The following is a 13,120-nucleotide window of genomic DNA, read 5'->3' on the forward strand; positions in this document are numbered from 1 at the left end:
GTGCTTTGCTGCTGATTTAGAGCCTCTTTGTTGTTTTGGTAAAAGTATCTCTCTATGTGGCTTATGTTGCATTCCATAAGGAGTCACTAAATGTGTCTCTAGATACCAGATTTCTCATTTTTCAGTGAAAAAACAAGTTGGGTTTGTTTGAACTTGCTTTCCTCCTTCCTCAGTTTTGGCAGTAGCCTTTTCTGGAATATATTGATCTTAGTTACAGTGCATTCACTTACTGAAAGGCAACCTGTGCTTAATTTTCCTGGATAAATCTATTGGATAATGGTCTTTTATTTTTCTTGTACACAGTTTTACTAGTGTAGATCCTGGTCATGTTCCTTTCCTGAAAGTGGAAATATTTTATACTTATGTTTCCTTGATTGAATTACAGAAATTTGCTTAAAGCTGCAAAGCTACCTTTCAGCATGGATGAGACCCCAGCAAATCCACTGTTTTTTTCCACCATAATCATGTTCCCTGAAGGTTTGGTGCTTGTGTAGGAGGTGGGGGTGAGTCTGTGAAAATCAGAGTTAAAAGGAGGCAGAAGCTTGAACTTCACATGCTGTTGCAAGGGGAGACCGATGAAGAGCAGGAGCTGCCCAAATGTCAGCAGGCTTTTGAGAAGGAGTTGAATAGGGAGTTTCTGGGAAGCTGCTTGGAAGGAGCGTGCTGCTGGCAGCCTGGAGCCGTGCCGAGCCCAGAGTTAATGGTAGTTAATTTTTAAAGGCAGGCCCGAAACTGGTTATTGTGTCTTTGTCTCAATAGGGTCTTTCTGCTCCCAAATGCCATTGCAAGAGCCCTTTGCTGAGTTCCCTTGACTCGACCCAGAGAGAAAAAGGAAATGCCTTCAGAGAGGTGATTTATCCACACAAAACTTTGCTTTGCCTCGCTGCTACCTGGTGGGGACAGTTCCATCGGGATAGTCCTAACATCTCCAGGGATGCCAAGTGAGGGAAGTGGCGTTTGTCAGGATTTAACATACAAAATAAATGCAGGCACCCAAAGGGACAAGATCCACCCAATGGAGCTTGCTTTGCAGCAGCAGGGAAATGTGAGAAAAACCAGCACCCAGATGTGAAATCAACTGGTTTTGTAACCACCCTGTCAGGCCAGACCCTGGTGCCCTCCTGGTCAATGGAAGCATTGTCTGGATTTTCAGGCTGGCTTTCCAGCTTTGTGGATAAGCAGTTGTGAACTGTTCTGAGCCAAAAGGGCAGCTTGTCACTGAGCAGAACTTCTGAGGTGGTGGAAAAATAGAGAAGCCTTTTTCAAAGCATCTCAGAGAAGGTTGGCACCGTCCTCCTGCTGCAAGTCAAGGTGAAGTGGCCTCCTGAGCTCTGGCTTCTGAGCTGGTGGGAGCAGATGATCCTTGAGGTCTCTCCAACCTGGTGTCCTGCAGTTCTGTGATTCTGTGATAGTGCTTTTAGTGTGGAGGTATGTGTAGGACGAGGGGGAATGACTCCCCACTGACAGAGGGCAGCGTTAGATGGGATATCAGGAAAAAATTCTTCCCTGTTAGGGCAGTGAGGCCCTGGCACAGGTTGCCCAGAGAAGCTGTGGCTGCCCCATCCCTGGTAGTGTCCAAGGCCAGCTTGAATGTGGCTTGGGGCAACCTGGGCTAAGTGGAAGGTGTCACTGCCTGTGGCAGAGGGTTGGAACAAGATGATCTTTAAGTCCCTTCTAACCTACAGTAGTCTGGGATTCTATAAAATGCATATTTACATTCTAGCTTCCCTCTCCTAGGTAGAGTTTGAGGCAGGACAGGTGATGAGGAAGGAATAACAATGCAGAAGTCCCCAGCACGTGCATTTAACTCTCGTGCACCAGTTGGTCTCTGCAAGGATGGTGAGGAATAATAACGCACGTCTCCCTCTGTGCTCGGAATGGATGAGGTGTTTGGCAACATCGAAAATGGGGGACAGAATGAAAAGAGCTGAAAGCAAAAAGTGTGGATGCCAGAAACATTCAGTACTCTTTGAAAAACTGCCTGGCAACGGAGGTGGGCTCCACTGCAGCCAGAGACACGGGGCAAAGGGCTCGGCGTGCACGGAAACTGTGGGAATAACTATGGAAAATCCTCACCCACGTGTGTGTAGTTTCCTCCCTGTGTGAGTGGGTTCTGTCCTGCTGAGCCCCTGCTGAAGGAGACTTCCAGAAGTGCTGAAACAGGGCTGCTGTGGAGATTGATTGAACGGGACAAATAGACAGTGATGAAACCCTGCTTGTGAGAAGAGCTTAATAGGCAGAAAATTGGCTATTGCAGCCGGAGGGCTGGTTGGGAAGCGCAGAGAGGGAAGTTTCCTCTTGTCGTTGTGTGGAAACTTAAACCCAAGAGAAGAGCCCAGAGTTGTTACAACTGTGTCCTTAGAAATGTCGCTGTACCCTCCCTGTTACCTAAAGGAGCTAAATGAGCAGTGGTAGACTGAGTTATAGTTTGGCAGGAGAGCTTGTGGCTGATTCAAGGAAACAAGGGACTACAGCACATCAAACCTGCTTTAAAACCGTCTTTGGGGAGCAACATTTCAGTGCTGGAGAAGAAAAGGGTTTGTTTTTTTATTTGTTTGGCAGAGGAGCAGGAGTTTTCCCTTGTGCTTATGATGAGCAGCTTCTTTGTGGCCACATGGTGCAGTCATACTGATGGAGGTGTGGCAGGAGCTGTGTGTGATCATGGTGTGCTTACAGGGTTTAAAGTACCAGAACAGGACCCAGCAAGATCTCAGAGAGGTGGACAGCACCAGTTTCTCTTCTCTCACAGGAAGGAGACTCTGAAATCCACACGGCTTGAAAAAGGGAAACCAAGAAAACCCAAAGAAGGAAAATGATGAGAATTAAGGAGTGGGTTTTGAACTCAGTTCTGTGTGGCAGCTGCTGCACTGCTGCTTCACTGAGGACTTGACTGTTGCTCAGATCCAATGGAGGTGTGGTGCCAGACAGCATCCTGTGTCTGTGTGACAGCAGGAAATGTTCCAGAGCTCTGAAGAAAGCCAGGCTTTCCCTAGGTGCTGGTCTTTCTTTATTAAAGTCTTCCTGGCAACTGTTTGGGAATAGCTCCTTAAAAATGTGCTGCTGTAGCAGTTTGACACAACTGGAAGGATGATGGCTGATGTCCAGGACTGGTCAAAAAATACCTTTGTTATCCATATTTTGCAACTAATTGCTCATGGTGTAGTTTATATCAGGGTTTATAACCAGTATGGTTTGTCACTGTGGACTAGTTGGTTTGTAAAATTAAGTGTCATAGGCATTGCTGCCTTTAATGCAAATTAAGAATGGCACTTGGAGAACCTAGAAAATTTTAAAAATGTGGTATAGAAAGACAAAATTCCTGTTTTTCTGTCAGTCTGGGAGCCAGTCACTGTTGATTAGCATCTAGCTGTGGCCTACCCACAGGGAATTGCATGGTGCATGTAAGCCCAATTCATCACCCTTGGAATCAGGGGAGCCTGGCACTGATGTGAGCAGGCAGCGCCTCAATCACACTGTTAATAGGTAAAATGCTTGTTAATAGGTAAAATGGGCCAGTTTGGCTCAACCAGCTTATTGTGTGTCTGTGGGAGGCTATCTGTTCCCATTTCCTTGGGATTCTGCAGCTGCCTCTGCCTCTGGCAGGTTGTGTAGATATTACTGGGTTTGGCTGCAGCTGGGAAAAACAGTCTTTGAAGACAGAGTCTGTCTCGAGTGGAGCAGTGCTGGGAAAAGCTCATCATGGGACTTGGGATATAGCATGTGGTGGTCTCTCTATCACAGCCATGTGGACAGAATTGGCAGGCTGTCTTCTTTTATAGGAATTGCCTTTTAGGGTAAGGGTCACCAAATTTTCATGAGATAGTGCTGGGTTTGTTTAGAAGTTTCCCAGACTGATTATGCACATTGCATGAAGTGAAACATTTTTTGAAGAAGCGTCCTTTTTCCTCTCCATGCATCTCCAAGGAATGTTTTAACCATGTGTGTATAGGCACAGTGCCAAAGACCAAGGGCGCTGGGAATGCCCAGGTGTTACGTAAATGCTGCCATGCTTCTGGCACTTGAGAGAACACAGTATTAGTAAGAATTTGTCCAATACTGAAGTTTTTTGCAGATCAAACACTTAATATATGCCACATGCTGCAGAGGAGCTTACAGCAAAACATGTACTATCATGTAGTCCAGTAGTCCAGCAAAAAATGGATTATTCCAGAGGCATCAGTGCTGTTCATTATGTCTGGGAAGGGGCTTTATCAAAGGATAGGGAAGATTTACTCCAAGATAGATCAGGCACCTCAACGAGCATTCTCTGCACCCCACAGTCATGTAAGAAGTGGCCTGGGGTGGGATCCAGGTACTGTGGGGAGCGTTCCCTCCTGGCTGCCAAGTTCTGCCTGTGGAAAGTCTAATCTGCCTCACAGCCAGCCCCGGCACGGGGTCAAAAAGTAATTGGTCATAAGCAAAGACGCAAAACAAGCAAAAGAGAAATTCTCACGCTTGCTTAGAGTGATTAGCTGGGGAGCAGATCACCCAGGGGGGGTTCTGTGGGACCTTGGGAAAGGCCGCTGTTTGGCCTTGGAGCAGTGCTCCCAAAAACTCAGAGCAGTCTTTCCAAAAGCAGGTGTCGTGTGTAAATCCATGTGCACTCAGCTTCTTTGGTAGTGCTCAGGGATGCTTGTGCTTGGTGGAGCTCTTGGGGACTCAGGAAATCAGTTCTTACCTGGGGATCCTCACCAGTTCTGCAGAAATTTGTGTTACCTGAAGTGATCATTCTCCCTTCCATAAAGGAAATAACAGTTCTTACCTGCAAAGGTGCAGCAATAACATGGAGAGCCTGTGTGTACAGAAGTGCTGGACAATATTGCTGGTAAAGCCAGGACAGCATCACCTGTCTTACCCTGTGGCCTTGGCCCAGTTTGTGGATGCCATACAGGAGCCGGCAGAGGTGTCTCAGGTGATTATTCTCAGCATCTCCTGATTTTAGGTGGCATTCCATTCAGGTTTGTCTTTAAAGAAAGCTGGTGGGACTGTGGGCCACCAAAGCCTTCCCATGTGCCTTTAGCTGGCGTCTTGTGTTGACAGTGACACACAGTTAAAATTGGTTTTGGTAATGGAGAATTTTGGAAGGGAAATCAGCTGAACTAGGAAGGAAACAAGTTTAAACCTGTTACAAGTGTCTGCACAAGCGTGTCACTGCTCTGACTGTGGATGGGTTTGACCCAGGTTTTGGCAGAGGTAGGGCAGCCTCAGAAAGGAACGGGAGTGCAATCATGTACTATTTTAATAAGGCTGCCTGGAAAGCACATTTGACAAACAGCTTTCCTTGATACTGGTTCCACAGGCTCTGGGGAGGGATTTGCACCAGGTCTCTTGGGGATTTCTGTAGCTGCCAACGCACTTAGAAGTAACAGGGAGCTTTGTGTCTGATGGTCCCTTAGGCCTCGGATGGAGGAAGCAGTTGGCTGAGGTGCAGGTCCCCAGGGTCTTCAGAAGTGTCCCTGATAACAGCCAGATGAAAAGGCAGGAGGAAAAGCATGTTGGCTGAGTGGAGAACAGGCTGTTTAACTTGTTCATCAACAGAGATATCCCCTGTCCTCCATCCTGAGACAGCACCGTACACCCAGAGAGGCAGGCTGAAACTGCCTTCCACCCACCACCAGCCAGGCCCTTGGCACCGAAGCAGGAGGAGGATAGGGGCTGGTGCCACAAAGCCCCCTGGCAGTTCCATGTGTGGCTGTGACATTGCACCGGGCAGTGAGGGATGGCTGCCACCAAAGCCATTGCCTGAGCAGGGCTGGGAAGCTCAACCATGCCCCATTTGAGATCGTTGTTCTAGAATGTGTCTCTCCCTGTTTCTGAACTCCTTGAGATTCCTCTCTCTTGATGGAGATTGATTTTTGCCTTTGGGAACCCGAGGGTATACATTGTGCTCAGAATTGGCCTGAGCTGAACTTGGAGAAACTGCTGATGTGTTTGCTCTTGTGCAAGTTACCATTTTAGAAGCTGCCTCACGGACTGTGTGTGGCTGAATGAAACAGGAAAGGGAAGAGGGGCAAGTGAGAGACATCCCCCATGGATGGCATTGCCTCTGTATCCGTGTTGTGTTGGAACACTCAATCCTCTGCAATTAATATGTTAATTCCACTCCCATTCAGGGGAAAAATATAACCCCAGCCATCTAAATTTGTGGATTAGCCTTTTCTCTGCTGCAAATGTGCTGGTTTTAGCAGCTCCTGAGCTGCACGGCTGAGGTGGAAGCGAAGGTGATGGCCAAGGCTGGACCAGGCTGGTGAGGTGGTGCTCAAATGTTGGGCAGGTAGAGGGCTGAGGGGTCACCCCCCGGGTTAATGACTCTCCAGTCCCTGAGCCCGGTGCTCAGCTGGCTGCCCGTGCCTAGCACATGGTGTTCATCTACAGATTGAGATGAAAATATGTTCTCCTTGCTAAAGAGAGCACATAAACAACCCATAAACGGCCCATTAACCCACAAAATTGCAATAAAGAACATGTGGTCAAGTGAGCATCAGGGACCTGTGACCCAGCAAGAGCCCTAATGGGACTGTGAGCCTTATCATCGGCCCTAAGTGTGGATAATGGGAAGTTAGCAACAGGAAGAGGAGGCAGGCAAGAAAGAAGGGGTGACCGACGATGGGCACCCAGGTTCAGTATGCAAAATACTGTGGAATGATCAGGTTATGGGTGGGAATATCAGGGTAACACTTCCATATAGTAAAACCACTTCAGAGTGACTCGAGAGAGACTTTTTCCATTGGCTCCAGTGGATGCCTTCAACAGCTCAAGAAGCTCTGCAGTCCCTTCTCTTACAGCCTCTTCCAAGCAGCAGCCACTTCTGTGGTCCACCTTGCTTGTTGAAGCAGTAAGATGGCCATGTATTTTATTTGTTTTCTAGCTGTGATATTCACAGAATCACAGAATAATGAGGTTGGAAGAGACATCTAAGATCATCAAGTCCAACCTGTGAGATCATAATGTCCAACATATATTCGAATTCTATTTGAATATAAAAGTATATTGAGATTCATTAGTGCAGGTGAAGGGAGAGGATGATGGAACATGCATGATATGGATGGACAGTCTGGCATCTCCAGCCCTCTGCCACGGGCAGGGACACCTTTCTCTTAGCCCAGGTTGCCCCAAGCCCCATTCAACCTGGCCTTAGGCAACCTGTGCCAGGGCCTCCCCACCATCACAGGGAAGGATTTCTTCCTGATATCCCATCTAACCCTGCCCTGTGTCAGTGGGAAGCCAGTCCCCCTTGTCCTGTCACTCCAGGCCTTGTCAGAAGTCTCTCTCCAGCTCTCCTGAAGCCTGCAGGAACCTGAATGCCTCGTGATGGGGAGGCTGCTGTAGCAGCAGGGCAAGGTCCTTGGCTCCCAGAAGATTCCAAGGGCATTTGTGATTACAAATATACTTTCAGTCAAGAAGAAATCTGTATCACTGAAACATCATCACTCTGAGTAATTTAGGAAGAAAGCTATCAAAGTTTATTTAAGGAAAAGAAAAAGGAGTAAAGGGCATGTTTTTTACCGGTTTCTTTTTTCCCATTGCAAATTGAGAGTCTGTTTACCCTGGAAAAATCAATGTGGTTGGACACCTGATGTAATTAATTATTTTGCAAGAGACAGCCAGCTGATCTTTTGAAAAGAAAGGAGTTTTTAGCAGAACTGTTCAAAGTTCATAGTCTGCTGTGTATCTCTAATGCTGATAAACATCCAGCAGAGACGATGTCTGTCTTAAAATTTCACATGGTTGCACCTTTGTTTTAAGGTGATATGCTGAGAAAAAGGCTGTAGACCCCAAGGAGCCCTCCAGCAAGGTGACTCTGGTGGTGTGGGCTCCACTTACATTTAGGAGATGCCCTCGGGCCTTGGGATGATAGGGACAGTGATGTTCTCAGGTTTGAATTTTGAACTTTTAACCAGGAAAGAGTTTCTGTCCTTTTTCTTGAGCTTATAATGCAAACAGGCTTTGCTTGTGCTGTGTGTTGAACGTAGTTCTTTTGCCTAAACAGGCAGTCTTTTCCAACTGGGACCAGTTGTTTTTTTTCAGTGCATTGGTGCCTGACTAAATGCATTGGGTTGCATTCTTCATGTATAGATGAGACAACCCTTCTGTTAAGTGTTCCTGTGTTTTCCAGTGGTGGGCTGGGGAGGTTCCAGCCTGCCTTGCAGGCCAATGGCAGCCCAAACCTGGCTGGCAGGGAGGGAGGGGAAAGCCAGCAATGGGATGCTGTGCCAGCAAGTCCCCAATTGGTTTGGCTGGAACTGGTTTTAGGTCATATATAAAAGGGGGTGAAGGATCCGGGCTGCTCAGAGAGCGGCAGGTCCTTGGGCAGCGCCACAGAGCACATTGGTTCTGAGCTCCATAGTGCTTTTTTTTCACAAGGACTGCAAATTGCTGTAACATAGTTAAGGTCTGTAGGAAGAGACAAGTTTTCCTGAACTTTACTCCCAGCTTGAACTTGTAAGAAGTTCAGCGAGAGGCAAGGAAGGGGAGAGAGGGAGATAGAGGCACCCTTGCTCACGCCCCTGCGTCCGCAGCGACGAGGATGTCAGATGGCAGAGGCAGCCTGGAGAAACAGCTGAATGGCCTTGGGGAGCAGGGCAAGGAGAGGAGCCGCACGTCCCTGGTCATCTCTCAGGCTGTTAACCGCAGTATTTTCACCTCTGCAGTCTCCCCCGCCGCTGAGCGCATCCGCTTCATCCTCGGAGAGGAAGATGACAGCCCCGCGCCCCCGCAGCTCTTCACCGAGCTGGACGAGCTTCTGGCTGTCGATGGACAGGAGATGGAGTGGAAGGAGACTGCAAGGTGGGTTGGTTTTCCTTTACCCTCAAAGGGAAGGGCAGCCAGCAGTGCTTTCCATGGGAGATTCCTGGTTTAGCATTCCATTGGGGAATACCCGTGCTGCAGGATCGAATGGGGAAGCCACAGAAAGGAGCCTGTATAGTTCAAATTACCATTCTTTGATAAATGTGAGAATTTTAGGGTTTGTTTAAATATTCCAAAAGTAAAACTAGGAAAACAAGAGAGTGCCAGATTCATTGCAGTAGTTTGCCTGTGGAGAGAAAAGCAGGGGTTCAGTAGTGTTTTCCAAAGGGAAGTATGACCTGGCTGGAACTGAGTCATAACTTCCTCCGGAACTGGAGGAAGTTGCCAATTCCCATTTGGTCGAGTCAAAACTGCTCCCATACTATTGCCCCAAAATGGGTTTTGAGCCTGGTCCCACCTCACAGGGACAGGCTGTTCCTGTCCTCGTGAGTTACTGATGGTATTAATTTTAAATAGGAAAAAAAGCTGACAGGTGTTTTCTTGTTGAGAAATTACTCAAGGTGCATGTTAAATGCTGAATAGAGTTGCTTGCTTTGAGTTCCTTGGTTGGGTTCTTTGATGCTGCTGTTAGTTTGGTCAAAAAGCCATGACAAAAAAGCTGGGATGTTTTTGGGGTCTGGTTGCTACAAGTTACTTGTAGTTTATATCTGAACACCACTGATCTATTCCAAATTGCCCTCACTGAGACTGGGGATTTTTCTTTTCCTTTATAGTGGCTGGGCTAAGCTCTTTCCCCACCTCCCCCTCTTAAGGGCGCTGTCTGTGTTCCGTGTTAGCCCCTGTTTGGTCACTGTAATGTTCTTTACCTGTGATTTAATGAGCTGCTCCACCACCTACTCCTTTACCTCTTAATTTATTTTTTGCTTCTCAGTTGCTTGGGGGACTTAATGACTTTTCACCTTTTGCCCTCTAACTTCTGACTTGTTGCTCATCCTTTTTCTCCCTTTATTGTTGTTCTTTCCTCTTACCATGAATTCAGCACTTTTAATTTAGGTGTTTTTACACCTCAGATTGGTGTAATTTGGTAGGAGTGCTGCATTGAGCGGTGTGTGGGGTTCTTTACAGGGTTCTTCTCCCAGGCAGCAAACCACATAACGAGAGGAAGGAGCCTCAAGTTGTGCCAGGGGAGGTTTAGGTTGGTTATTAGGAAAGATTTCTTCACCCATAGGGTTGTCTGTGCAGGGTAGTGGTGGAGTCCTCATCTCTTGTGGGATTTAACAAATGTGTAGATGTGATGTTTAGGCACATGGGTTGGTGATGGCCTTGGCTTTGCTGGATTAATGTTTGGATTAGATTATTTCAGAGGACTTTGCCAATCTGAATGGATCCATGATTCTTTGTATAAATGACACAGAATGTAACAGAGTGATCCCTGTTGAAGTGCTGTTAAATTTCTAAATTGGCTCAGCCTCCTGCCTTTGTGGATAGTAATCTTACAAAGTGTCTGATAGTTCAGGATTTTTCAGTACATTCCTGAAATTACTTAATCTTGCACTATAGAACCTCCTGAGAGCTCCTGAGCATCTCCCAGTGCATCCAGAGCTGGCTGGCACTGTGCTTAAGTGGGCACAGGATCTGCCAGCTGTTTTGTGGTTGTTTCACATCTGCTGCTGCAGAATGCTCTCTTCCCACAACTGGCAAGTTACAGGAGCCGGTGCTGAACACAGGAAAAAGTGCAGGGCTGTGCAGGTGGAGGAGAGAGGAGAGGATAGAAGAGGCCTTGTGGGGTTGATGCTTCCAGTGACCCAGTGTAGAACTGCACAGCACCCAGATGGGGAGAGCAACGCTGCCTGCATGCTGGTGCAGGGCTAAAGGCTGCACTCATATTTGAGATAACAAACAATCAAATTACCTTCCTCATCTCCCTCCTGCTCTGTTCTGACATCTATCTACACATTCCTTCTGTCTGCTGCACCTCACTCCCAACAGCCCTGTGCAAGATGTAAGAGGGTGAAGGATAAAAATGTAATTCCTGGCACAGCTTATATAACAAAAATGATAATAACAGAAGTTTAAAAACCCCATATCCACCATCCCACAGTCCAGCACTGTCATTCCTTTTCTCTGTAATCCCATCATTTTCCTGCAATCTCTCTGCTTTATAAAGTGACAGTCCCTATACTATGGTGGACATGTCTTGGTCCCCAAAGACACTTCACTGAGCCTCACGACAGGCTGGGGCCCTCCAGCTGCTGCAGGTCTTCTCCTTTTTCTGCTTCACTCTGTGTCCTATGACCACCTCTGGAATGCAGGCATTCCCATGGTAGTGCAGCCTGCTTAGTGAGGGTGCCCCTGCCCATGGCAGCAGTTTGGAACTAGGTGACCTCTGAGGTCCCTCCCAACCCACACCACTCTCTGATTGCATGAATCGAGCAGGCATTTTTTCACCCAGGTTTGCAAGATAATGTTTGGTTTATTGTGTTGGGATTGTGGGTTGTAGTGAGAAAAGTAAACAAAAAGCAAATATTGATAGTTGTGAGTAATCACTTTCCTTGGAAAGACAAACACTGGTAATTTGCAGCCTTCCTCCTGTAACTGGGTAAATGTAACTCGGTCCTACATCACACAAAGCCCCTGAAGTGCACAGATTTGCATCCACCCAGATCCCTCAGGTGTCCTAGGAAACAGTTTTTGTGAACTAAAAGGACCTTATTAGTTGGAGATGAAAATCAGACTTTTATCTTGAATTAAAAAGCAGCTTTAAAAAAAACAAAGTCTCAGAAAGAGATTATTGCAATTGTGAAGCATAATTGATTAATCCTCAAGTAATACATTTTTCAGGATTAAAGATAATTTCCTTTGCTGTTAATAATATTCTTTTGAACAAATTTATGACCTTCCTTACCTTATGTGTGGGGGGCTTTTTCTTAATAATCTCTTTATATTAGTCACTGGAATTTTCATTTTCACATATATTAAAATAGTGTCTCAAGAGGGAATTAAAAAGCATTTCTGCTTTGCTGTTAGGGTGTACTGAACCACATTTTCCCGAACCCCCAGTTTGCACCAAAGCTGTTGCTGGGTGCTTTGGTGAGGAGGAAGGTGTGGGCCATCTGAGATCCCCCAGCCCTCCCAGGAGCCCTCTGCTCCATCTCACTGCCCATCCCTGTGTGCTCCGGGCTGGGCGCAGCAGGGCCAAGGGCAGGGTCAAGGCTGCAGGGACATGGAGCCTCGTGCTTCCCTGCTGTTGGGATGTAGTTTTAGGGATGTAAAGAGTGTTTTGCACAACCAGGATTTACCCTTTGCTCTCACCTTCCATTAGAGATAAGTTTTCTGGGGTTTTCAGACCTGCTTGGTTAAATCATTAAACAGCAGCTGGAGGGAAAGAGCAAGCTCCTTAATATGTGCCTTCCCCTTTGGTGGCTCATTTGTTCTCCAAGAGCACCTTCAGATGTGGCTGGGATGTGCTCCTCTCTTCCCCTCTTTGCCTGTGGGCATGGGACAGCAGTATTCCATGCTGCCTCCATCTTGGCAGTGTCTGATTCCATATTTTACTGCCTGAAATTGAATTACAGAATCAATTTAGTTTGGAACGGCCCTCTAAGACAATAGGAGTCCAACCATTAAATCAGAACTGCCAAGATAGTGACGGACAAGTTGCCTTATTTGCAGAAATGCTGGTTTATTTCCCTGCAAGCAGGCAACATTAACCCCATCTCATTGCTCTGTCCTGTTGCAGGTGGATCAAGTTTGAGGAGAAGGTAGAACAAGGTGGGGAGCGATGGAGCAAACCGCACGTGGCCACCTTGTCTCTGCACAGCCTGTTCGAGCTGAGGACGTGCATAGAGAAGGGCTCCATCATGCTGGATATGGAGGCCTCTTCCCTCCCACAGGTAGTGGGTAAGTACACCAGTCTTGGCTCTTTCTCTCACCACTTCCCCACACATTTTTCTTAACTCTGGTATGGCTTTATGGGTGGTTTTAATGAAAAAGCACTGCTTTTCTAATAAAAGAGAAAAACAAAAGAACAAAGAATAAGAGGGAAAAACTAGAAAGTACCTGGAAAAAGATAACAGATAGATGAACAGGGTACTTCTCAGCGCAGGAAGAAATCCATTTAGTTTATGTTCACTGTGGAAAAGCTGATATGTGAAAGGGCCACATGTCTGGGGACAGAGACACCCATCAGGTACTGTTCATGCAGAACAACTTGGGCCAGGAACTGCTCTTGGGTGAGGTGTTCAGCTGCCTACTGAGGGCACGTAGGGCTGTGTTTAGGAGCCCCCAGCAAGGGAGAGGGAAGAGCACCCCCAGCACCAGCTGCTGCTCTGCTCTGTGGAGTGGGAGGGCAGGTTTTGTACAGTCAGATTAG

General features: G+C 47.0%; 1 protein-coding gene across 6 annotated transcripts in view; it reads left to right on the forward strand.

Annotated features, from left to right (window-relative positions):
• The window catches only part of SLC4A4 (solute carrier family 4 member 4), a 116,510-nt gene that overhangs the window by 53,879 nt on the left and 49,511 nt on the right, over positions 1-13,120 (forward strand). For 5 of the 6 annotated variants that reach the window (XM_041716055.2, XM_072928910.1, XM_030272206.4 and 2 more), the window contains 2 exons: positions 8,652-8,787; positions 12,488-12,648. In XM_041716055.2, coding sequence (XP_041571989.2) covers positions 8,652-8,787; positions 12,488-12,648 — 297 coding nt within the window. Of the gene's footprint in view, positions 1-8,306; positions 8,393-8,651; positions 8,788-12,487; positions 12,649-13,120 lie in introns of those variants that run through there. The other variant, XM_072928911.1, reaches the window with a different exon arrangement.

Source organism: Taeniopygia guttata, chromosome 4 (assembly GCF_048771995.1).
Source record: "Taeniopygia guttata chromosome 4, bTaeGut7.mat, whole genome shotgun sequence".
Lineage (NCBI taxonomy): Eukaryota > Metazoa > Chordata > Aves > Passeriformes > Estrildidae > Taeniopygia > Taeniopygia guttata.